The sequence below is a fragment of the Nyctereutes procyonoides genome, unplaced genomic scaffold, assembly GCF_905146905.1.
Source record: "Nyctereutes procyonoides isolate TBG_1078 unplaced genomic scaffold, NYPRO_anot_genome, whole genome shotgun sequence".
Lineage (NCBI taxonomy): Eukaryota > Metazoa > Chordata > Mammalia > Carnivora > Canidae > Nyctereutes > Nyctereutes procyonoides.
In genome coordinates, this window is record NW_026575160.1 from 3,788,773 (window position 1) to 3,816,427 (window position 27,655).

At 34.7% G+C, this 27,655-nt stretch overlaps 1 protein-coding gene across 2 annotated transcripts in view; it reads right to left on the minus strand.

Moving 5' to 3' along the window:
- AGMO (alkylglycerol monooxygenase) overlaps positions 1 to 27,655 on the minus strand; it is a 340,224-nt gene that overhangs the window by 170,138 nt on the left and 142,431 nt on the right. For both annotated transcript variants that reach the window (XM_055314479.1, XM_055314478.1), the window contains exons 6-8: positions 5,772 to 5,838; positions 3,314 to 3,379; positions 3,147 to 3,226 (exon numbers count right to left, since the gene is read on the minus strand). In XM_055314479.1, coding sequence (XP_055170454.1) covers positions 3,147 to 3,226; positions 3,314 to 3,379; positions 5,772 to 5,838 — 213 coding nt within the window. The remainder of the gene's footprint in view (positions 1 to 3,146; positions 3,227 to 3,313; positions 3,380 to 5,771; positions 5,839 to 27,655) is intronic.

The window sequence follows — 27,655 nt, forward strand, 5'->3', positions numbered from 1 at the left end:
CTGTATCTTATAAATTAAACTGCTAGGATAATAAAAATGGTTTTAAATTGCTTGCAACATTACAATAAGAAATCTGAAACAATTAATGAGCAATGTAGGTTTTCGCAGAGCAGCTTTTCCAGAAAAGGGAACTATCAGATGGAAATTTATCCTGGGCCTTAATAATAAAAAAATAATAATAATACACAATGTAATGTGCTTAGGAGTTATAACATATACTAATACACTTATTTCTTGTGTTATTTTGAAAACTGCATTTTATTTACTTATTTATTTATTTTAGAGAAAGAGTGAGCACAGTGAGGGGGAAGGGCTGAGGGAGGACAGAACCGCAAGTAGGCTTTCTGCTGAGCATGGAGCCCAATGCAGGGCTGGTTCCCAGGACCCTAAGATCATGACTGAGTCAAAACCCAAAATCCACCATTCAACCCACCGAGCCACCTAGATGCCTCTAACTGCATATTATTGCTCTCATCCTAGACACAGGCTATGAAAAATACATGGCAACATTTTTAAATAAGAAGTACTTTCTTATTTATTTGCCTTCCAATGCTCTGAAACTCCTGGATTCTAAAGGAGAGCAAAGTGAGTGTCCTATGCCAACATCTAGTATAACATTCAGTGCTCATCCCATCAAGTGCCCTACTTAATGTCTATCATCCAGTTATCCTATACCCCACCCACCTCCCCTTCTGCAACCCTTTGTTTCCCAGAGTTAGGAGTCTTTCATGGTTTGTCTTCCTCTCTAATTTTTCCCCACTCATCCTACTTGCTTTTGATGCCTCTGAGGGAAAGGTAAGAAATTTATCTGAATATAAAGGAATGCACGTAAGAGTAAGTATATGTTTTGTAGGGTCAGAAACTCTTAATTCATACAACATGCCCATATGACATTTTCACAATGTAAGTGAGCATCTAGAAGCCTATGCCTTACACACAGTTGTGATAACAAAATGCTTATATGAGGGCAGAGGCCTGGGGCACTGAACCTGACAGAGATACACAGCGGTCGCTCATAAATATTGTGACTGTCTGAATATTGTGTCCCTCCAAATTCTAATTATGTAACTCCTTGTATGGCTCATGGTGTGTAATTTTCTGTTTCCCATTCCGTTTCTGATATGAGCTCCTTTCTTCAGCAGAAGTGTACACTCCCAAAGCCTTGCTACATAGATGATCAGCCAGGGAACAAAAGGTTCAGCATCTCCCAGGAGCTTGTTAGAAATACAGAATGTTGGACACACTTCAGACCTACTGCACAGAATCTGCACATTAATAAGATCCTCTCATGATTCACATGCACATGAAATTTTTTTTAAAGATCTTATTTATTTATTCATGAGAGACACAGGGGGAGAGGCAGAAACATAGGCAGAGGGAAAAGCAGGGTCTCTGTGGGGAGCCTGATGTGGGTCTCGATCCCAGGACCCTGGGATTATGACCTGAGGCAAAGGCAGACACTTAACCACTGAGCCATCCAGGCATCCCTGCACATGAAATTTCAAAGGCTCCATCCCAGAGGACAGAGACCAAGTAGGCTATTTCCTTTTTAATGTCCTTATTATAGAGATAAGACTACACCAAGTGAAAAGGTAGCTCTCAACGTATTAAGTTTTTTTAAGATTTTATTTATTTATTTGACAGAGAGAGACTGAGAAAGAGAGAGAGAGAGAGAGAGAGAGCACAAACAGGGGGAGTGGCAGGCAGAGGGAGAGGGAGAAGCAGGCTCCCCCTGGAGCCTGGAGTCTGATGCGGGACTCAATCCCAAAACCCCAGGATCATAACCTGAGCTGAAAGCAGACATTCAACTGACTGGGCCACCCAGATGCCCCTCAATGTATTATTTTAAAATTGATTTCAATTCTACAAAATTTCTTACTAAGAAAGTACTCTGAAATATTTGTTAATCTTCCCCTGAGAGATATATTTTTAATAATGCACAACATAGAGATAGAAATGGCCTATAGTTGAGAAGGAAGAAAATAAATAATTAACTGTTTTCTTTTGAAGTAGTGAGATAAAAATATCTTTCCTTTGAAAAATGGAGGCAATTTGTGATGGCTTTTTCTGTAAATAGGCAGCACAGTGCAAAAGTTAAGTTGAGGTAGGCAAGTCTTGGGCTTGGCCTGCAATCCTCTTTGGTTAAGCTTGCTGTATGTAACCGGTTAACTTATTTAAAACCTGGCAATTTCAGTTTCATCCTCTAAAAAATGAGGATAAAAAGAATCACTGTTTCATAAGATTTTAGTAAAGTCTACATTAAACATTTGTGCTGAGGCATTAGCAATACCCTGCACATAGTAAAATCTCAATAAATGTCTCTTTCTTATTTTAAATTTCTTAAAAACTTTTAAGACAGAGGTTCAGAAAACAGACCCCACATGAACCTATAATTTCCTCCCTTACTGAATGCTATAAACCCAACCATATACAGAGCTGTCACTGGCTGACCTCTTCAGTTTTTCAAGCATTCTTATCTTTTTCTCATTTACTAGTTCCTAACCCCAGGAGTGTTTGTGGTGGTCTATTGCTGACGAATCGGAGCTTCACAGACATTCTTCATTTCTCTAGTGCCAGCCATTGAGATCAGTGAACAACTAATACCACATGTCTAACAGAAAACGGGTCCAGTGCAACAACTCTTAGCAGGTGAGGTAATGTGCAGACCTAACCAGCTTGTAATAGCTCCTGACATCTAGGTCCAAGAAGAGTAGGGCAAAGGCCTCATGTTGAATTTCTAACCAGAGTCATGCAGCCTTAAAGCAAATATTTTTTCTTACTCTAGTATCAGCCTTAATTATGCATTTACTACTGCTCCTTCTGAATACATGAATATATTTCAGGTCTGTTCTGAGAAAGGATATGTTTGCTAAAGCACTATTTTAAAAAAATTCTCGGTAGTAGATGTATTTAAGAGATCTTATAATGAGTTGTTTTCAAGTGCATTTTGCCCAATTTGATTAGAGATTTTGTTTGAGTGCCAGAATTATTTCCAATTGCTTTTATGGTTTAAAAAAAAACACACACCAAAAACCTTTATTTTCAGGAGAGTGTAATGTACTTTCACCTTTCAACAATTGATCTTTTTTTTAACTATAAGATTTATGAAAGGATATAATCAATTCAGACAGAATAAAATTAGTTACCTGCACCTGGAATGGTTCAAATGTATTTATGGGATGTGTTAGACCATATACAACTTTTTCATTTTCTGCCTCGAATGTTCCTGGAAGATAAACGGGATATGATCTTTGATTCCCTGTGAGTTAAGGAGCTAGGTTACTATTTTTAAATTAATATACATTTTACTTACCAAAAATTCTGTCCCATATGATAAGAACGCCAGCATAATTTTTGTCTATGCAATAACGGTTTCTGCCTATGAAACAAAATGTTTTTTAAAAGAGTTTTTTTGAAATATTAAATTATGCTTTTGAGACATCTTATTGTATTTTAGAACCCATTCACAAAATTAAGACTTATGCAACAAAATGATTTCCCTAGTAATATCTTTTCACTGACAATCAGATTATTTGCTAGTCAACTACTTTTTTGTATTTCTTTTTGAATTAATTTTACTAAAAATAGCAAAGAATTCCTTAAAACTACATATATTTAGAATTATCCTAGATTTTAAAAAATGGTTTTAGAAATCTGGAATCATTCTAAGTAATTTTACTTAAAACTATCAAAAAGTAATAATTAAAAATTAGGGCAGCCTTGGTGGCTCAGTGGTTTGGCTTCAGCCCAGGGTGGGATCCTGGAGACCTAGGATGGAGTCCCATGCCGGGCTCCCTGCATGGAGCTTGCTTCTCCCTCTGCCTGTGTCTCTACCTCCCTCTCTCTCTCATGAATGAATAAATAAAAATCTTTAAAAAATTTAACCCAGAATAAAGGCAATACAAAAATAGATTATATATATATTTAAATAATATATATTTATAAATAAATATAAATAAATAATATTTAAATAAAATATATATTTAAATAATTTATATATATATATATTTAAGTGAGTTGTTGTCTCTACCCCTTTTCTCTACATCTTTTCCAGGAAGAAAATTTTCTACTTGGAATGAGACTGTACTCTTTTTTTTTTTTAATCATAAAAGACATGAGTGAAAATTAAATTACCCTTGATTATTTTTATTAACTCAAAACATATATATTTTTTTCTGCTCCAAAGTATTCAAATTATAATTTAAATGGAACTAGCTGGGCATAGTTCCTTTAATGATTAAAAAATGCATAAATAGATACAACCATATTCACATGAGCGTAAATCAAGGGGATCAAGCCATTGCTTCAACAAACTCAACTGTCTTTATGTGTCATTTCTTTACGTGCCTTTACATACATGCAAATACATGTTTGAAAATGAAGACACAAGAGACAGGGTAGCCCACCCCTAACGTCCCACCTCCAAAATGTTTGGCATAAAATGTTAGTAGTGCTGAGGCTGAGGAACCCAGATATAAAACAGTATGAGTGGAAGTGCCCGGAAGTGAAACAGAGGACACTAGCAACTGTTTCTTCTTCAATTCTGACTTATTCTTCTCCACTCCTTACTTTGCCTTTTATATGAAGGGTACCTGTCCTGTACATAACCCTTGGCCTCTCCAGGCCTTCACTAGCAGTCCCCTTGGGTTCGGGAATGCCTGTGGAGTTAGGATTTTTTTTTTTTTAGAAGGCAGAGGGTGGGGGCGGAGAGAAAGAGAGAGAATGGATCAGGGGTGAGGAGGGAAGAAGGCAAGAGAGAATTTTAAGCAGGCTTCATGGCCAAGCGAGGAGGCCATCATGGGGCTGATCCCACAATCTTGAGATCATGCCCTGAGCCAAAATCAAGAGTCAGACGCTTAACCAGCTGAGCCCACTCAGGCACCCCAGGAAAGGCCTATGGAGATTGGAAAAGGAAACTGTGTGCAGCTTGATTCTGTCCTCTCTCTTCCTTGGTGGGGGAGGGTGGCTTATGCTTCCACTCTCTCCCAGCCAGAAGGAAATGGATTCATCCGTTGGGAAGGCAGGCCTAACTATGATGCCTGGAAACTTACAAAAGAACAACCATATTTATTATTTTATTACTGTCTTCCTACCCTCGACATTGTGTTTGTGAGATTTATTTAGGTCATCCTGAATTGCAACAGCCTGGACATTTTTATTGCTATATAATTCCCCATTACATGCATGGTCTACAATTTCTGTGTTCTACTTTGATAAGTATTTGACTTTTTTTCAATTACAAATAATGCTGTTACGCACATTCTTGTACAGGTCTTTTGGTATACACATGTAAACATTTCTTGCTGTCTTTAAACATTAGTCAGGAGCCACATGGGATTTTTTCTTTGTCAGGCTATTGTAGCTCACAGAATTTAGGCAAGAAAGTTAATTGCTACTTATTAGGCTTTCTTGAAATCCCAACAATTTTCAAGACCAGAGCTTTCTGGCTGGATATAGGAACGATCCTCAGCATAGGGTCAGGAAGTGACATTCAACTGGCTCCTTAAATGTAGAAAGTGTGCATCGCCTCAGGTGGTTAACTTGTTTTGTTTTCCATTGCAACAAGGAGATCTAGACAAAAAGGAAAATCCAAGAAAGGTGTTCCCCCCCACCAATCTTTGCTTTGGAAATGAGGCTTATCCAGGTGAAGTGGAAGAAAGATATCTATGTATACAATGAATGGTGATTATGCTGATTAATTGTGATGAAAAGATATAAAATAATGCTGTTCTTAAAGAAATGAAGAAGGAAAAAAAATAAAATTTCCTTACCATGATGAACCCTATGATGGCTAGGAGTATTAATAATCAGTTCCAAAGGACCAAGGTTATTGATGACCTGTTTAAAACAAAACCAATATTTATATTCATACACATAGGTATCAATTAATGGGTCTAAAAATACACATTAAAAGACCACTCAGGTTAAGAGATATTTCAAGTTTCAAGGTTAGTAACAGAGTCAGAAGAAGTTCCTATACTTCCTGGTATTTATATAAAATTAATAATAAGCTTCAGGGGGCTCGGTGGCTTAGTCAGTTAGGCATTGGACTCTTGATTTTGGCTCAGGTCATGATCTCAGGGTCATGAGATTAAGCCCAGCTTTGGGCCCAATCTGCACATGGAGCCTGCTTAAGATTTTTCTCTCTCTATCTTCCTATGCTCTCCTTCCCCCTGCCCCCAAATCTTGTGTGCATATGCATGCTCTCTCTCTCTCAAGTAAATAAATAAATAACAATACGTTTCTAACCTATATTGAGAGGCAGTATAATAGTAGACAAGTTAAGAGTTCGGCTGACTAAATTTAGTTCCTTAAAACTCCATTTATTACTATGTGATCTTGGAAAACATTTTAAGCTTTTTATAACTCAGCCTCCTCATATATAAAATGGAAACATTAAAAAATATCTACATAAGAACATTCTGAATATTACAAACAGTACAGGGGATCCCTGGGTGACTCAGTGTTTGAGCGCCTGCCTTTGGCCCAGGGTGTGATCCTGGAGTCCTGGGATTGAGTCCCACATCGGGCTCCCTGCATGGAGCCTGCTTCTCCCTCTGCCTGTGTCTCTGCCTCTCTCTCTCTCTCTCTCTCTCTCTCTCTCTCTCTGTCTCTTATGAATAAATAAAAAAAATATTTAAATTTAAAAAAATAACAGTACAGTATTTATATACTTCCACTGTCAAGGCACAAGTCTCAGGTCTCATGTCATTTCACATTCTTCACCTTTCAGCTGTGTCTTGTTGATTTATGGTAACTAGCGCGCAACTAGGGAAGGGAAAACATATATTACATTTGCTTTCTGGTTAGTTGAAAGTTAGTTTCACCCAATATTTAGTCATGTAGCAGCAGTTTACTATTACAATTGTTAACTACTATATTAGGGTGATTCTGCTTATTCAAATATAATCCTGAATGGTCTTTTGCCTATAGATGAACCACCTTTGAGTCCATTTTAAAGGTACAATTAGAAGTCAAATATATAAAGGGCCCTGTTTTGTTTTTTGTGGATTTTTGTTTGTATGTTTGTTTTTGCAATTAAGGACACTTCAAAATGTGGTTTATAACTCTTTAATGTTCTCTCTCAACATTTCTCAGTAAGGACCCCCATGTCAGAGTCTACAAATTGAAAGGAGTGTAGGAAGGAGGTCGGTGTCATAAAAAAAGAACAGCAGGTCATATATGAGACATTTGGTGTGCTAAGTAATGAATGTTAAGCAATATGGGAACCCTTTTAATTTTAATTACATTATTCTTCCATCAGTCATGGCAGATACTAGAATGTTTACTTTAATTATGGTCTTAATGGCATCTAATGACAAAATCAATATACTGTTATATTTTAAGAAACTACTCATCTTTAGAGTTAATTCCCATTTAGAGAATATATGAGGAATAAAGGAATACGTTAAATGACGCTTAAGGGGAGAAACATCCTCTGACAATCATGACACCGACATGAATTGGCAACAAGTCAGTGGTATAGGGAAAAGAGAGATGTGACTGCTCAAGAAAAAAAAAAGATATTAAAGTTACATAATACCCAAATGGAGTATGGCAATCTCGTTTTGAATACTAACTTGAACCAAACAAAAAAGATTTTATAGGCAATGGGGGTTAGACAATGATCATATACAGGGTTATTATATGGTAAATAATACTGTTTTTATTGCAAATTATGTTGGAGTTGTCATAGTGTAAGAAGATCTAATTGTTTTCTTTAGAGTTCTTTAACATGAGACCTATGTTTTATAAAATACTTGGCAATGAATGAAGAAAAAAGGATAACTAGTGAAAATAATAAAAATCATAATGATTTTTAAAAAGATTTTATGTACTTATTTGAGAGAAAGCATGAGATAGCACAAGCAGGGGGGTGGGGAGAGGGAGAAGCAGAGTACTCACTGAACAGGGACCCTGATGAGGACTTGATCCCAGGACCTGGGATCATGGCCTGAACCAAAAACAGAAGCTTAACTGACCGAGCCACCCAGATGCCCCCAAAATGATTTTTTTAATTGAAATGACAGATATACATAAATGCATTCTATTATTTTCTTTACTTTTCTGAATGTTTGAAAATTTTCAAGATTAAATTTTAAATAGATTACTACTCTATTAATACACAGTGATGCTCAGTTAGCCAGTTGAAAATATTAATAGATCTCTAAAGTCCCAAACAAATTTCTAGATTGTAACACTTTATATAGTGGGGTTTAATCATTTTTTGAAAATCTCTGACAGATATTTTTTTAAATTAATTTTTTATTGGTGTTCAATTTACCAACATAATCTCTGACAGATATTAAAACACCCAGTTAAAAATTGCTCTGCAAAGGTGAACAGCTGCAGTAGTCATGCTATCCTCAGCTTGTGGGGTCCTGTTTGCTCTTGAGGTGGAAATTGCAGCGACATTTCCACATGGCAGCACTGTGTCTCTCCACAGGGCAGGTACCACCGTAATCTCCTTCTTAAACCCATTGTTTACACACTTGAAAGAAGCAGTTCTTGCCTTCCATACTGTTGCCAAACTTCTAAGGAATTATCAGTTTCCATTATGGAACAGATAGAAATGTTTATGTGCAAAGGATATAAAATATTTTGTGTCCTACATTGATTTAATCTCTTTCCCTCTGTCCCTTTCTTCTTTGCCTCCCTCCTCCCTCCTCTCTCACTCTCTCTCTCTCTTTTTTATCCTGGAATTTTATCACTATTTTAAAATTATTTCCATGAGAAATATACTATGAGCTCCAAACAATGGACTTTTTGGTTAACCCATAGAACAGAATTCATTTATATCCAAAGAACTATCTGTATTTTTTAATTCCAGGAGTCCAAAATACTGTGAATTTGTAGCACTTATATCAGACTACATTCCTATCAAATAAGCCACAAAAGGTATTATCTCAAAAATATATTACTGATGGCCAGGGATTGGGAGGGGAGTAAGTACTCCCTGTATTTTATTGGACTCCATTGCTTTGTACTTGGTGGGAAAATATTTGTTAAGAAGAAAAATGGTGATGGATAGAGAACAAGAAAGTGGGGTTTCTCAGCAGTCAGAACATTGAAATCTGATGCTCTGTTCGGGCTTTGTATCTCTGGCAGAGAACCAGATGGAAAAGGAGAAAACCATTTTATCCTTGTTTGTCTCTTTGGTGCCTAACATATGTTACAAAAACAGACAACAAAAGGGGGTGGAGGAGACTACATTGACCAGCTTCTGCTACCCAGATGCATTTCTGATCCTTGGTCCTGGCATGCATGCAGCCAGATTTAAAGCCACACAAATGGTGAGTGCATTCAGATGATTAGAGACTTGGCTGAGTGCATTATTATTATTTTTTTTTAATGTCAAGCACTTTTCCTCAAAGAAAATCTTTTGCTCTTACAGGCTAAAGCATGGTGATATCAATACTGAAAGATTCCTCCTTCCTCCACATTTTTAACGTTAAAAGCCAAGTACAACACAGGCAACCCCAGCCCAATTTCCTGGTAATGCCTATGCGTACCTTGGAGCTGAGGAAGACCACCTTGGTGTGGGAGATGATTCATCATTCAGACAGCCCAGTCAGAATTGCTTTTGTAGAAAACTCTTCTGACTCAAAATCATGGAGAAGTCATCAATAATTAATATGGGTTGAGCATAATGACTTAATTATCGCCCACTTTTGCAAATTCAGTCATTTAGCAATACAACCACATCTAGCTTTGAATCACTTCCTGAAAATATGTTACTGTGGAAATAATTGCAGCTATTCTCTTTTTTAGAAAATTAGTTTTTGTCTTATTTTTAAAGATTTGGATGAGTTAATTTAAATGACGGAATTTTATAACATTTACAGGACTAAAAAACATATAGTCCAATACTCTGTTATTTTTTTAAGTATAAAAACTGAAGCTCAGAGAAGTTAAATTAATAGTCCAAGTTCAAACAGCTTGGGAAAACCCCTAAAGTCTTCTCGATTTCACCTCAGGATTCTTTTTATTTTTCTATCACATTGCTTCTAAATGGTACAGAAATATTTCTATCAAATAAAAATAATTTAAGCTTTTAGAAGTTTCATGGACAATAACAAAATGCTTTTTTAATTATATTCTATTAAACAGAAATCCAGGTACTTATAACAAATTTAGACATTTCAGATTCCAATCCACTCATGGGATTTTAGGCACTTCTAGTGTTCTGTAGGTCCCCACAGCAATGGTCTAAGTCTTGTATGCTATAGATTTCTGTCAGAGTTTGATAACCTGAGAATCACGGATGCCTAGAAAGGCCATGAATGGGCTTTGAAAAGTCAAGAACACCCTTAAGTGTTATACCAAATTTTATGAATATGTGCCAGTGGGTGTTTTTCTGGGAGGAAACTACTCTTTTCATCATATATTCAAAGGGAAGGGATAGGTGAGTCCTCCCTCAGAGGTTAAGAACCAATGTTCCAAACAGAGGTCTTTAGATTATTTCCTTTGCCCTTATTTAAATTGTGTTTTCAATTTCCATACTATTAAAACTTGGATGCTAATTTCTGACCCAAACTTTAGAACAGTAACCTAAACATTTTGCTATTTCTTGAAATCATAGTTTTCCAAAGGGATAATTTCTTGAGCTATTTTTCTTATATAATAATAATTATGAATGAATAAATAATGAAAATGACAATTTTATATTAATAAGCTCCATCCATTCCATTGATTAAATTATAACCAGCAGATGTGCTCTGGATCATTTGCCATAGTGGCCACAAACTCAGTTCTCTCCCATAGTTTATGGGTGGGGAGGAGAAGAGTTAAATATAAACTCAGGAGAACAGGGTCTTAATTTACTGTCATCTTCTCACCACGTCCTTGCCTTCATAAAAAATAAAGTGAACTTGAATGAAAGGCTCCTCATAATGAACTAAATGAAACTCCAAATCTGTGAAATTCAAAGCTGTTCAAACTCTTCCTCAAGACTAAATTCCAATGTTCTCTTTCTTCTGCCTCAAAGGCCTTAACCTTCCATCTCAACCTGTTCAAATCTGACTGTTCCTTTAAGACATACCTACATTTTGAAACACTTTTCTTGATTTTTTAATGAGAATTTTGTTTACCTTTCTCAAAATTGTATTAAGACATCACTAATTTTTGTCACACTATTCTATTTCTAGCTATTTGTATTCACCTCCTATACAATATTGAAAGTTCAATGAGGACAGAAACTGTACCTTGTCTCGCTTTAAGTTTCTCACAGCACATGCAACATTGCCTTCCATATAGTGACAACCCAACAAGATTATATTGAGCAGATAAATTTGCCCCACTGTCCTCCCCACGCTTTTGCGTTTATAGTAGTAGTTCTCAAATGGAGATGATTGTGCTCCCACGGGACATGTGGCAATATCTGGAGATACTTTGGCTGTTAGAACTGGAGGAAGTGCTACAGTAATTTAGTGAGTGCCAGGTTTTAGTGCTACTAAACATCCTACAATGCACAGGACAGTACCCCAGCATTAATAATGCCCTCTGATTCATAGGGATACATGTCTTGCACTTTAATCTTTTTGCAGTTCTGGAGGGAAGCATTGTATAATTCTTGTCTTCTAGTCTGGAAATTGGAGGAAGTGGTGCATTAAGGAATGAGCCTAGTGGTCATTCCCAAGACTAGAGGCAAAACATGAGCCTGAAGTGTCCTTTTCATTTAAAGCCCAGAGAGCAAATCCAAACATGATCTGTGATCTAGTGAATTGGAAAATTAAGATAAATAGATAAAATGAAGGAGCCAAAAGCCAGTAGCAACAAACAAACAAACAAACAAGCAACCAGAAATATTAAAAATCACACAGTCCAGATAATGGGATACTTGAATTCTGGTGATCACTGGCAGATGGATTTCTTGAATTATTTTTATGTTTTCTCAGTTCAGTTTGTGAGGGCTTCAGCTTCAGTTAAAGGGAGCCAGAGATACAAAATACAGTTTCCATATCACCAAAGGATTCTGAAATGTCTTTTGAGAGTTCTTATGACCCTCCTCTCTCCTTGCCCTACAGTCACATTTTGAGTGAGCTGAATGACGTAGAGGCCTAAAGGTTAGTGAAACTTCCGTTGTATCTAGGTTACCAGGCAGGAATAATTTTGCCCTAGAAATTGATAAAATAAGTACATGTGGTATATAAAATAATTAAATGTCTACTATGAATTGGTTGTAATGAATTTCTTCCACGTTGTAGCTCTCAAGAGTTTTCTAATTAACCCCCATCACCTGAAAAACATACCTCTGGAGGTCTTTCCAATTGAAATTGAAAAAAAAATCACTTAAAGTAGAACTCTATAAAACACCAAAATAAATGTTCTAATTAATGTCCTGTCTGAAGTTATTTCTTATAAAATTAACATATTCTATTCTATACATTTCTTAGTCATTTTCACTGATTCTTCTGATTGGGAAATATTGACTGTTTAGGGTTTTGTAGTTCAATTAAGAGTCGCAGATATGATTAACTGATGCACAAGTTGGAGTGCCAGACTTGCTTTCAACAAAAACTCAGTTAATTCAAAACATGATTAATTTTGTTTTTATGAATTGCTTGGAAAATTGCCTCTTCTCACCTTACTCTATTGATATTACAGAAGAGACTTTCTAAATCCATCTTAAAAAGAAACCACTCAATTCTATTCTTTTGTCAAATTTTAGTATACTACTGGAAATGTCACATTATATTTCCACTCTTCAGTTTTTCTACTTGCAAATGGGTACTAAAATACTGGAATATATTATTGAAAACCTACAGGAATATTCATAACCACTTAGTTTTCAGAAAGAAAACATGAGCCTATGGTTAAGTATAAGTTTCTTTCCAAATAAGACATGCTTACAAATATTCATGCTTCCTCTCTGAGAGGGAGAAAATCATAATAGGGAAAATATGTCCTAGGAAGCATGTGTTTTACAGAATCCTCATTAACAATGAATGTGCTAACAATATGATAGATGCTGAAGAGTGACTGGGCTGGGGGTGAAGTGAAATGAAATCTCCATAGTAGGAAAATGCCTGCATTCAGATGAGCATTATATTACAGTCATGCCATTGACTCTAACTAGTCAAGACTTCTATATAGTATCATACATGATTGATGTTCCAGGGACACATACCACTTGAGCCTCTGTGTCTTACTACAGATAGTATTTAAGGGAAATACTAACTTGTTCCTAATACATTATCATCTGATATACAAATCACTGTCATGTTATATTTAACCAAGGATGATATGCTTGACAGATAGTTTGAAAATGGCAAACTTTTCAGGTACATTAATCACAAGATTCAATGCAAATCCAAACTAAAATTAAATGGACTGATAATTATACCATGGTTCGTTATTTATTTCATGGTAATTTAACTTCCTTCTCTCTTTCCTTTCTTTTTCCTTCTTTCTTTCTTTTTTCTTTTTCTTTTTCTTTTTCTTTTTCATTTTTTTCCTTCTTTCTTTCATCTATCAGCTAAGCATGTCTGCAACTATGCATGTACATTTATGAATAAAAAATTCAAAAAATCTTTTATTTGGAAAGATCTTTACAATGACTATAGGATTATGCATATCTTTTTGAAAAGCAAGTTGGTTATAAATATTTACAAGACCTTTCAATTATATATTTAAATACTAAGTTATCAGTAAAGTTTTCTATTAGCATTGGAAGTAATGTTTCAGATCATTAAAATCTGTTTTATAAATTTTATCTGAGTTTTTTATCAAAAGATAATTGCACAATAAGCCAACCAAGTAATCCGTTGTCAGGCAGTCCAATCATTCTGCAAAGATTTTTTGAATTTCTATGGACTTTACTAGGCTTTAGAAGTAAAAAGAAATGAACTAGTACACAGGCATTTCCTGCAGGAAGTTTATTTACAAGCCAGTGGATTCTTCCTTGGAAAAGTTAGAACATTTTCAGAAAAAAAAAGTTTTATAAAGTTTTTTTTTTTTCAAAAAATTTCTGTACTTTTGAGAAGGATGAGAAAATCACTCTATTTTTTTTTCAGTTACTATTGCACAGTGCAGATACTTGAACTTATAATCAACTTGAATTTATAACTGGCACAAGATTACCTAAAAAGAAGCAAATTGAATTCTTTTCTAGGTCAAAAGCTAAAAATTACCTTTGGTAAAAGTATATTCTTATATATAGCCCCCTATAGTGTAGCTTTGCAAAAAATCCCATTGATTGCTCCTGGAGAACACTGTAGAGAACTTTCTTTTGTTCATAAGCTTCTTCAACAGTCACTATGTGAGGTTGTTTTATTTAAGAGGTATTTATTGAGTGATTATTTTATGAAAAGTACTTATTTTATGAGTGCTTATTTTATGAAAATTAAGATCTTTCCAGAGACCACAGAGTGGAACAATGGAAATTACAATTTAGTTGCAGGTAATTTATTTCTTAAAGTTACAATGAGGGACACCCGGGTGGCTCAGTGGTTGAGCATCTGCCTTCAGCCCAGGGCGTGATCCTGGAGTCCCAGGTTCGAGTCCCACACTGGAATCCCTGGATGGAGCCTGCTTCTCCCTCTGCCTATGTCTCTGCTTCTCTCTCTCTGTGTCTCTCATGAATAAATAAATAAAATATATTTTTAAAAAGTTACAATGAGTGACAATGCCAGTTACTATTGTTTGAATATATATATAGGAATAAATTTTTTACTATCAAGAAATTCTACAGCAATTCCTTATTGAAAGTTTTAGTAAAGGAATAAAATCCATGAACACTGCAAGTTAACACATTAAAATAATTTTACTTCTTATTCTGAATTAGTTGATTTTTAAATACTCATCGTTCTTGTTAAAATCTTAATCAATCTGAACATTTATGGATAAATTTATATTGTAGAGCATCTGGTGATGAAATGTAAAAATAAAATCTTAATTACCTCCCCCACTAGTTCTGCTATGTTAATTCAAGACAACACACTCAAGTATTTAGACAGATGGTGGCGGCAGCCATATTAACCTCTGATTTCTCTACAGGGAAGCAAGAGAAAGCAGAGCTCTTAGGATGTGTGCTTGTCTGCCTAGTTTCACACTTTGAAATCCTCGACAAATGCTGATTTATTCACAGCCAAATGTTTTCCTATCTGATTAGGCAGCTTTCTACTTCAGTAAGCATGTAATATGGAGGTAGCTGAATTTCCACACTGAGGAGTAAAAAACAATATTTATAGTTTGGAAATAAAACAATCTGGAAGAATCAGGACTGTTGGGATCATAAAGAGCTTCATAGGGAGTAAATTTCTGATGAATCTATACCATAGGGTTAAAGAGTTAAAAGCTTAGTTTTAAGAAGAGTAAGACTTAGGTTATGTTTATACAATAAACAGCAGTTTTAAAGGACTGCGTTTATAATAAATTATCTTGAAGGCTGATTCTTGTCATTTATGATTGTATTATTCCTTAAACAAGAGGACAAGAGCTAGACTAGTTAGCATTTTATTTTAATTTGTCTCGGCTTACATTTTAAATAACACTTTTGACTTTTCCTTGGAAAAATGAATGCAACTAGCTACTGAATGTGTTTCTTCAAAGAGAGGTCAATTCCAAGTGACTTTCTTTTTTTAACGACACCTATTAAATTGACAGAAGGGAAATAGGAAACATTCATAAGCATAACATATAAAACTTTATTCTAGTGTAATGCAAATTTTTTTAAATTTTTTTAAATTTTTATTTATTTATGATAGTCACACACAGAGAGAGAGAGAAGCAGAGACATAGGCAGAGGGAGAAGCAGGCTCCATGTACCAGGAGCCCGACCTGGGATTCGATCCTGGGTCTCCAGGATCACGCCCTGGGCCAAAGGCAGGCACTAAACTGCTGTGCCACCCAGGGATCCCAGTGTAATGCAAATTTTATATTTACCCTTTCGGATACTCAGTGGAAAAAAAAGAACCACATTATTATCAGTAGTAGTAACATTTTGTTAAGAAAAGGTAGCTAATAAACTGAGGGGTTAAGTAGTCCTTATTTAAATATCCAATCTAAAAAAAAAAAAGTCCAATCTAGGCATTGTAATACATGCCCCATATATATGACTCATTCTAAAACTCACTACATTTTGATTACTATTAAAATATTCTCAATTTCAGGTGTGGCTTCTACATTCATTCATCAACAAATATTAATGGATTACTGACTATGTACCTGGAATTGCCTAAGCATTTGATACTTCCATCCATAAAACATATGCATCTGCATTAGAGTTTATAATCTCATGTGACAGATCTTCTAATTATAAGTTTTGGTCGTTAAAAAATATTTGCAAGTACTAACCTTTTAAAGTCAAATAGAATGGATTTTCAATCATTAGGTTAGAAGCTACAAGGATCTGTCTTAAGTTCATTTGCCCTGTTTTTATGTGCATACTTCCTTCTAAGAACAAGCTAAAGTATATGCCCTCCACTCATCCCTCATGATTTTTTTTAAAGATTTTATTTATTTATTATTCATGAGAGACATACAGAGAGAGAGAGAGTCAGAGACACAGGCAGAGGAAGAAGCAGGCCGCATGCATGGAGCCCAACGTGGGACTCGATCCCGGGTCTCCAGGATCAGGCCCTGGGCTGAAGGCAGCGCTAAACTGCTGAGCCACCCTGGCTGCCCTCATTTTTTAATTCGTACATTCTGTCTTAGTTCAGGATGCTATAACTAAATACAATATATTAAATGGCATAAAAAACAAACATTACTTCTCACAGTAACAGAGGCTAGGGAGTCCAAGATCAAGGTGTCAGAAGATTCAGTGTTTGGTAAGAGCTACTTTCTTACCGTTTCCTCTCTTTCATGTCTCTTCTTACAAGGGCACTAATCCCATTATGAGGATTCCACTCTCATGACCTGTTTACATTCTAAAAACCCCATTTTCAAATATCATTACATTTGGGATTACAGCTACAACACATGAATTTGAAGAAACACAATTCAGTCCTCTCTGATCTAAGTCTTTGCTATGAGCATTTGTTTCTCTGGTTCCTCTCCAATACACATATATATCGTAAAAAGTCTAGTTAGCAAGATCAATTCATTTGTTAATTACAAAGATATTCGTTGATGGTCACCCAAGTTCAAGACAGTGGGAAAACAAAGATGAATAAAACAGTCTTTATCTTCAAGAAGTTTACTGTCAGCTCCTATACTGATGGTGCTCAAGCTTTATAATATCAATGTTGTAGATTCCTATCCTAGCTCAGAGGAGATTTATTCATATTCTGTGGTTCTTAGAAGGGGTCTATAAAAGAAAAAGAAGGGGTCTATCATTCTATATCTTGAGAAAGCACCCAGATAATTCTGATACATGCATGTGACCCATCCATCTCTGCCTTTATGTACCAATTCTAATAAATAGTCTTATGACTTCTTTCATAATAACCACTATAATAGCTAGTATTATTTTCCTGATTATTCACTTAACAAATGTTATTTTATTAAGCCTCACCACACTCTATGGGGTGAGTATAATTACCTTCAGTTAACAGATTAGAAAGCAAGGTCAGAGAATTTAAATAACTTTTACTAAATATTCACACTCATCCTTTAGCAAGCATTTCTTCAGATTCTATTATGCAGGAACTCTTTTAGGTTCTGCAAACACAGTAGTGTACAAACCTCTAACAGAGGGCAGATATCTCTTTGATTATACAACCTATACTCTTAAACATTATGTCATATTACTCTCTTGTTCCTAAAATATTCTTCTTTTCAAGTCTGTCAGTAGATTTCCAACTTATACCTTATGCCAGAAAGCCTCAAATTCCAGTCTTTTCACAACAGACATTTTAAAACAGTGATCTATGAATTTTTAGATAGTCCAATGATATTCTTCGGGAAGCTCAATATAATTTTTGTGTGTGTGTGTGAAGTTTTTTCCTTTAGGAAAGAATCACGAAAATCTAATAGATTCTTGAAGGAGGACATGATTCTCAAAATGATCCTTAACAAGCAAAACCAGTTAAGATCAGCAGGTTAGAATAGTTTCTTTGTCTGGCCCAGAGTAGGCACTCAAGAACTACTTTTTTAATGTATGAATTTCAAAGAGATTTGTATATCTAATACATTTGGGAAAAAACTACAAAATAATACACGAATAAGTTGAGGGTGAATTATCTTAAAAGGTGACTATAGAATAGAACAAAAAATCATTTCTAGGGAAAACATGTATAGGACTTAAAGACAGGCTACAAAGAGGTTAGAAGCAACATCAAGATTTGATCATGATGTTGACCTGAAGCAGCAATGGAAGCAAAGAAGAGTAGCTGATTTGACACATAATGAAATACATTTTAAACATGTTAACTAGGGGTAGTGTTAAGTATTCCTGTGAATATGTTATATGAGACATTGGAAACATTGGCCTTAAATCCATAAGAGTGTTAGCATTAGAGATACAAACTACATAATTACTTAGAGACAATATGAAAATAGTGAAGTAAATTAAATTCTAAAGAAGAAGAGTACTACACAGAGAGAATTGGAGGGGTGCTGGAGTAGCTCAATCAGTTGAGCATCTGTCTTTGGCTCAGGTCATGGTCCCTTTGGCTCAGGTCATTGTCCCAGAGTCTTGGGATCAAGCCCACATAGAGCTTCCCATAGGAAGACTGCTTCTCCCTCTTTTCCCTGCTCCTGCTCTCTTTCACTATCTCAGTCTCTCTTTCAGATAAAATTAAATTAAGGTAAAATAAATCCTTTAAAAGAAGAAGAGAGAATTGGAACCTGAAATTCAGAGAGGAATAGAAGGGACTATGAGAATAAACAGGCAAAAGTACTATGAAATATCTCAGTTTATTTCCAGAACAAAAGTCTTATTAGATTAGGTACTACTGAAATAAGCATGTGATGGATGAGAAGCATGAAATTTTATTTTTGTTAAAATAAGTATTTTTCAGAAACATGTGTTTTAAAAACTACTTCTTCCTGAAAATTCCTTTAAATCTTAAAAGATACATGATCATAAGCCTTAAAAGATTATATTCTATTAGGGGGGATATGGCATAGCTATATTCCAGATTCAAGTACGAATATGTATATACATAACAAATTTATTATACAAGAGATATAAGTATTTATTTAAACACTGCCATATGCATTTATTAAAGTTCATTCATATGTATATAATATATGCACTTATATAGACAAACATGTTCACACAATAGATGAGGCAAATTTTGTTTTTTGCTATTAAGGAACTCAGAATAATGGGAGAAACAGAGTTTAGCAAGAAATTTAATATAGAGGTATAAGAAGTAAAACTAAGCATTATTAACTGAATGCTTTCCATAAGCAGGAAACAGTGTGTCATAGCATTTATGTCCTCCAGCAGAGTTCATACTCTCATTTATTAACTGTCAGTATGGAAATAGAAATAAACACAATTGTAATATAAAGAAACTGCACTTAAAGAGTTAAGTAGGAGGTGAAAAAAAGACACTCTGAAGGAAGTGGTAATTGAATAGGATCATGAAGAACATTTGGAAAAGGTCATCAACAAAGAGAGCATGTATAAATACAGAGAATGAATAAGTGTTTGGTATGCTTGAGAGCAAAATGCAGTGTGGTTTGGCTAGAGCATCTAACTAATGGGATGGGAATGGAGAGGTAAGCAAGGATCATATTCTAAGAACGCTGAAATCTATTCATGAATTTAAGGTATTTGATTTTGTCTTGGAGGCAGCAGAAAGCCATTCAAAACTACCCATTGTGGATGTTTGTTCTCATGTTGGCAGTGCCTGATATTACTGGGTTTCTAAAATAATCACCATGGATGTTGTATGCAAATATATAGAAAAGAGTGTAGGAATAGAAAAAATAAAAATCTATCATAGCCATCTATGTAATTGATGGAAGGAGTATGAGCTAAGGTGAAATAATGAATGAAAAAGGTTAAGAAAGATCAAAGGGCTATATAGGAGGAAATTGATTGTATAATACCTTAAAAGAGTGAAAGGATGAGCTATTAACAATTATGCCAGGAAAATAGGCATATATTGGGGTTGTTTCAGGTAATCTGGGTCATTTCTAAGAAATGTAAAATCAGTGATACCAGATTACAGAGGAGGAAAGATGAAAATTTTTTACCAGGCTTTGTATCACATATCTGTTAATCTAGCTACAACATTCGGCAAGTTATTTAATCTCTAATACTTCAATTTCCTCTCTTTGAATGGGGACAATAGGATCGTATGATGCTTAAATCAGCAAATCTTATGAAATACTTAGCATAGTGACTGACACATGGCCTGAGCTACATAGGTACTTACTGTTAACAGAGGACATACTTAATGAAGAATGAATTTGAGTTGGGACTTAAAGAATCTATGTAGAAAATACACAATGATTGTATATCAGATGTATTTGGGAACTGGAAAATAGTCTAATTTGACAGAATTGCACGGAATGGAAAGTATAGGATGTACACAGGAAATGTATTTGGAAGGCAGTGCATGAGAAATATAAAATTAAAACAGTTTAGATTTCGTTCATCAAGCAATTGAACATTACCAAGAGATCTCCAGTAGGACTGGCCTCTAAGGATAGGTCAAATTGTAAGAGGGACAAATAGATGTGTATAAAAGTCACACAGAACTTGGTCCAGGCAAAAATTACAACTGAGCTCTGTCTTAACTAACCAATAGCTTTGATCTTCTTTCAGTGTGCCATATGGGTTATTTATGAACCCTGCTGCCTCCCATCATGGTACAAATAAATATAAATATATAAACATATTGTTTGAAGAGGGTGATAAGTAAGTCATAGCCAAAACATAAGCCCTGAAGCCAGCTGTGTTACCTTATATAAACTGTAGAATCTCAATAGTCTTAGCTTTAAAAAGGATAATGTTTGCCTACAAAGTTGGTGAATATAAAAATTCCAATTTTCTGAAATTGTCTATTAAATTTCTGGGATAGTTTCCTGCTACATGTACTTCTACATGTATCCTTAAAATAAAGCCCCATTAACTGAAGTTATTTGAACTTCTATTGATTCTTTACAACCTATAAAAGTTTAATTGACCTTTAGCAATTCAAATTATTTTATTAGAATTAAATGAAAAGTTTTCACTTGGCACATATTGGATGTTTAATATATGGTGGCTATTATAACAGTAAGATCAGAAATGGATGAAAATAAGGAATCTGGAGCCTGACTTCTTAGTACAAAGCCCAGCTTTGACAGTTACTAATCCTGTGATGCATGACAGGTTATTTAGTATACTTAATTTGAGGAAATAGTATTACCTATTCTATAGACTTGTCTTGAAGATTTAGTGAGAATATATTGGTTAAAATGTTTAAAATACTTCCTGAAAAAATGAGTTCTGGAAAAGTAAATGACATTCAAAATGAAAAATATGAGACAAACAGAAGTCTCATCCCATCAAAGTTTTTCCTTGGGACATATCACATCAATGACAAATATAAGTAACTGAGAATTTGTGACTTGGGATAACCGTAGCTGTTTAGTCTTCTAAAATTCAGTCATTTTAAAATATCTTTTGAGCTACTTTTCCTTCATACAGAATATTATATCTCATTGTTCCAGTATTTATTTATTTATTTTTGCCCTTGTTATTACATGCAAGACTAGGAAAGCAAGAGGCACTCAATGAAATTCAATAGGATATAATAATTGAAAATTTAAAAAGATACATTGAATTTGGCAAATTTCATAATTTTGTACATCGATTGGTTCCTGAATTAGAAAAAAAAGATTATGACAAAAACCCCTATATAATGCATTTCATGATTAGAATTTCAAACTCATAAAGAAATACATTTTTCTAAAGTAAACTTGTGCATTACTTCCTTAAGTCTAAAATCCAACTGCATTTATTCATATTAATGAGTCATACTAGTCATACTAACCAAAATAAGAGTTGCATTAAAATTATAAGGTATAAAAATGTATGTAAATAATCATAATGATGTCTAGGAACGATTAGTAAGTGACATACAACAAAATCAGTATCTAGATTACAGAAAAGATAACAATAACAGAACTACTGCAAACATTTAACTGACAGATTAGAATATGAAATATCTTTTTAAATACTCAATACTGTGTATTGTTATTATCTTTATTTTACATATGAAGAAACTAAGGCACAGGAAGGTAAAGTACACTGTCCAAGGTCATAGTAATAGTAATAAATGAAGTCAGGACTTGAACTCAGGCAATATAATCCCTGAGGCCACAAGAGGCAAACATAGCTTACATTATGTAAAAACTATTATTTTTATTTTTTATTTTTTATTTTCTTTTTTTTTGTAAGTAAACTCTACACCAACATGGGGCATGAATTCATGACTCTAAGGTCAAGACTTCCAAGTTCTATGGACCGAGCCAGCCAGGCACCCCTACTTTTATTATGTTTTATTTATTTATTTATTTATTTATTTATTTATTTATTTATTTATTTATCATACAGGGAGATACGATGCATGAGCAGGGAGAGTGGGGGGACAGGACAGAGGGACAGAGAAAAGTAGACTTCCTGCTAAACAGGGAGCCCAAATATGGGAGGGTTTGATCCCAGGATCCGGAGAGCATGACCTGAGCCGAAAGAAGACAATCAATTGAACCTCACTTTTATTATATCTTAAGAAAAACACTTGAGATGAGTAAATATGTGTTACAATATTCATATATAAGGTCTAATAATTATAGTATGTGAAGTATTTAAGAATATCTTCCCTAATATCATCTTTATGCAAAAAATATTAATTTATTAGTGAAAAAGCTTTATCAACTAGCTCAATAATTCTAATATATTACCTTCCACACAAAAAATAAAATAACAGCTACAGAAATTTGAGATAAGCTAAACATATTTCTCTGTAATCACGACTTAAAATTCATGTTACAAATATTATATATTTTATTCTTTCTCATCGGTTTAATAAATAATAGGATGTAATAGATAAGTCCACTTAAAATAAAACTACATTTTCATACAAGACTGGGTCTTGGTAGACTCCATAAGATTTTGATGAAGAGAAAAATGCTGCTAGACTTCCAAGAAAATCATGTTGGACAAAAAAGGGCAATAAGCAAACCACTCTATTAGTTGTATGAAGAAGTCAGATCTCCTAAATCCCAGCTCATGCTGCTATCACTCTATTGTTTTTGCTGCTATAAAGTTATGTTTATTTATTTATTTATTTATTTATTTATTTATTTATTTATTTATTTTCTTTATTGGAGTTCGATTTGCCAACATATAGCATAACACCCAGTGCTCATCCCGTCAAGTGCCTCCCTCAGTGCCTGTCACCCAGTCACCCCATCCCCCCCGCCACCTTCCCTTCCACTACTCCTTGTTCATTTCCCAGAGTTAGGAGTCTCTCATCTTCTATCACCCTCTCTGATATTTCCCACTCATAACATTTTCCTATTCTTCTATCTCCTACCTTCTATGAACTTCAAGTTCCTATTGTCTCTTCAGTTACATTGCTTCATAATTCCACTGCATATCTCTTATGCTTTCTAATTTTGCACATTGCATTCCTGTAGTTCTCCTATATTCTAATTTCTATTGATGCTTACTCTATATGCATGTCATATACATATTTGCAGAGAAAACATCTGCTTGGGACAGTTGTATGAGTATAGTGTTGTGATGAAAAGAAGTTGTTTTCTTCATAGCTTGCCAACTAGAGCTCTGATGGCACCATTTGTGCTTAGTGGATATAGTTCACTCAGTAGGATTCTAATAGAATGCCTGCCCTAAGGCATTATCTGATTGCAAGGAGAAGAGGGTGGGAGTGGGAAGATTGAAAGAAGAAGTGCCAGTCTCATGAAGCTAGGATCAGAAATCAAAATTTGAGACAGCAAGAGTGACTGGAAACTGAAAGGTTTCTTTCCTATAAAGAAAGGACCCACAGAGGGAGAAGCCACAATAACCACATATAAGTCTCCTGACTCTTGAATTAAGAGTCTTGACTGACTCTTAAATATCATACAAATATTCATGGATAGGAAGAGGCATTAAGGAACTTGCTGAAAAGCTAGAAATGTAAAAAGCTAGAAAATTGCTGACGAGGATCTCAACTGTTTCCTAATGCTGGTAAGAGAAAAAAGTAGAATGCAAATGCTAGATTTTTGTAAACACTACAGGTATTTCATTTAAACAAAACAAAACAAAAACAAAAGATACGGGGCACCCGTGTGGCTCAGTTGCTTAAGGGTCTGATTTTGGCTCAGGTCAAGATCTCCATGTTCTGGAAAAGAGGACCCCCATCCCCAACCCAACTACCCTGGAGCCCAGCATGGAGCCCTGCCTCAAACCTTGCATCAAGCTCTTTGCTCAGCAGGGAGTCTTCCTCTCCTTCTTTGTCTCCCTGCGCCCGTCCTTCTGCTAGTGCTCTCTTTCTCTTTTATATAAATAAAATCTTTATAAAAAAAAAAGTTTTTGCCCTAAGAGTAAAGACCACTAATTAAAGACCACCAAGGATAGTAAATATACCCCAGGACTTCAGATCATACCAAAAGTCCCATGTCCAATCAAAGCCTCCAAATATGTAGGATAATTAGCTAATTATTTCACTGTCTCCCACAATAAAAATAATAAAAAGTCAGAGGAATATCACAGAATCTAAAGTCCCTATGACAATGTGCCAAGTAGACTGGCATATAACAACAATAATAATTTACGAGATATACAGAGAAGGAAACTGATCTATAACAAGAAAAATAACAGTCAAATGAAGTAGACTTACACATGACTCAGATGTTGGAATTAGTTGATGAAAAATTAAAAATAGGGCAGCCCGGGTGGCTCAGAGGCTTAGCGCTGCCTTCAGCTCAGGTTGTGATCCTGGAGTCCTGGGATCGAGTCCCATGTCAGGCTCCCTGCATGGAGCCTGTTTCTCCCTCTGCCTGTGTCTCTGCCTCTCTCTTGCGCTCTGTGTCTCTCATGAATAAATAAATAAATAAATCTTTAAAAAAATAAAAATTTAAAATAATTATTAAAATTAAGACTTAAAGGAAAACACAGTCATAACGAGTGACATAATTTCAGCAGAGAAGTAAAACCTATTTATAAATAAAAATGGAAATTCTATAACTTAAGGCACACTATCTGATGTGAGATATCCACTGAATGGGCTTAATAATACATTAGCAAGAGCAGGTGAAAAGGTAATTAAATCTGAAGACAAATTAACAAAAAATAGCCAATTTAAATAAAAAATGAAATTTAAATAATTGGAGAGCATAACTAATATGAATCAATATCAAGTAGTCTAATAAACATGTATTTTGAGTCCAGAGAGAAAAGCACAGATACAATGTTTAAGGAAATAATTAACAGGTAGGTTGGTTTGTTTGTTTTCCAAACTTTGACCTAAACTATCTGTGAACTCTAAACAATGAAGTAGGAGAGAGAGAGAAAGAGAGAAATATATGACATAAATAAAGGAAAGAAAGAAAGAAGAAGAAGAAAGAAGAGAAAGAAAGAAAGAAAGAAAGAAAGAAAGAAGGAAGGAAGGAAAGAAAGAAGGAAGGAAAGGAAAGGAAAGGAAAGGAAAGGAAAGGAAAGGAAAGGAAAGGAAAGGAAAGGAAAGGAAAGGAAAGGAAAGGAAAGGAAAGGAAAAGGAAAGGAAAGGAAAGGAAAGGAAAGGAAAGGAAAGGAAGGAAAGGAAAGGAAAGGAAAGGAAAGGAAAGGAAAGGAAAGGAAAGGAAAGGAAAAGAAAACTCTCTACTCAAAGACTATACAATTGTCCATAAGAAAGCCCTGGAGAACTTTTTTTTTAATTTATAAATTTTATTTATTTATTCATGAAAGACACAGAGAGAGAGGCAGAGACATAGGGAGAGGGAGATGTGGGACTCGATCCCAGGACCCTGGGATCATGCCCTGAGCCAAAGACAGATGCTCAACTGCTGAGCCACCCAGGTATCCCCCTGGAGAATTTTCAAACAAATCATTTTATATGAGTCTTCCTATTTAGCTATAACAATCATTAAAGTGAGGGATTAGTATAAGAGGAAACAAATCATTGGAAGAAAATAGAAGTCTAAAATTAGAGCCAACTGCATATGGTCAATTTCTTTTCAACAAAGGACTCAGGAAATCCAAAGGCTGAAACAAAGTCTCCAGTCTAAAGGGTGCAGTAGTAAGTGGGTATTCAAAAAATGATAATCAAAGACTTCTTGGAGAAAATACAAAAGACAAAATCCACCTAAAGTAACCGGTAGGAAAAGATAAATTAAACTTTGAAATTCAACATTTTTTTCAAAAGTAATCACAAAGAAAATGAAAAAGCATGCTACAAAAAAAAAAATCATGCTACAGGATGGGGAAATACAACTTAACTACTTATAATCTGACAATGATTTATGTCCAAAGTCTATAAAGAATTCCAAAATATTCAGGCAAACAACTTAATAAAAAATAGATAAAAGCTTGAACGGGCAGTTTATTAATGCAAATGCATCAGTGCCCAATAAGTACATGGAATGCTGCACAACATCATCAATTATTAGGGAACTATTATCACAAAGAGATAGCTCCTTGACCACATTAGAATGGGTAAAATTAATGTTAATATCTCATCCTAATCCTTCTTTCCTAGTCATCCCAAATATCTCTCCCCTGGGAAAAGAGTTGGCTACCCACATAGCCAAAGTACTTCTAGAAACATTTCATGCATCTGTGAACATATAAAACATATGGTTGTTTTCTCTTTTTTAATATAAATATTAACACACACCATGCCCTGTTATTTTTTTGATATCTGTCCAGATTAGTACATAAAAAGATTGCTCATATTCTTTGCAACTGCATCATATCCCATTTAGGGGCTTCAGTTCAGCAGTATAAAAATTCTTGAATCATGTTGGTTCAAATCTTCAATACCAAATAATTATTTCTCTTTTATGTTTCTTTGCCCAAGCATTGACTGATACAGCATGAACAATGATAGCAAAGCAAAGGTAAGAGATAATGTTACTATTACTCTTGTACTGTGTGACTCAACCAATACCCAAATATCATTTAAAAGCTGAAAAAAGTTACAATGTTCCACAGCTATTAACTTTAAAACATGTATTAAATAATAAATTTTTCTACTTGCCTGTGTAAACTCAGAAGAAAAGAGCATCACTGACTATGTGTTGCAGACACTTTGGATGAATGAACAATAAACAAAAATGTAGGCAAGAATTAAACAACAGAGTATAATTTATAGCAGATTTTGTGATTTTCAGAAAAGAGAAAGGGGACAGACACTGTTGTGTCTTCATCAAAAGTAATCCAAAAATAAATAGAAAATTTCATTATAAACTCTTCAGTTTGTTTCATGATATATTTTTTCTCTCACATACAATCTTCCAAAAGCATATTGTTACTGTTTTGCTTTGTCTTGTTTTTTACTTTCTCTTATCCTAACCTGATTGATTGACACACATGAACCTGTCTTCACTTTTACAAAATCAGTACCTTCTTACGGCCAAATCCTCCTCAGAATGAAAGCTTATTTTATGGATGTCAGTAGCAGTGAAACAACTGGAAGAATCAAACCTTCATTTGAGACTATTCTAGGCTGTTTGGCCATTATTGTCACATGTACTTCAGCTCGCATATTGTTTCTGTGAATGGAGTATTGTTTCTGTATATTAAACTTTGAAAACCTAGGGC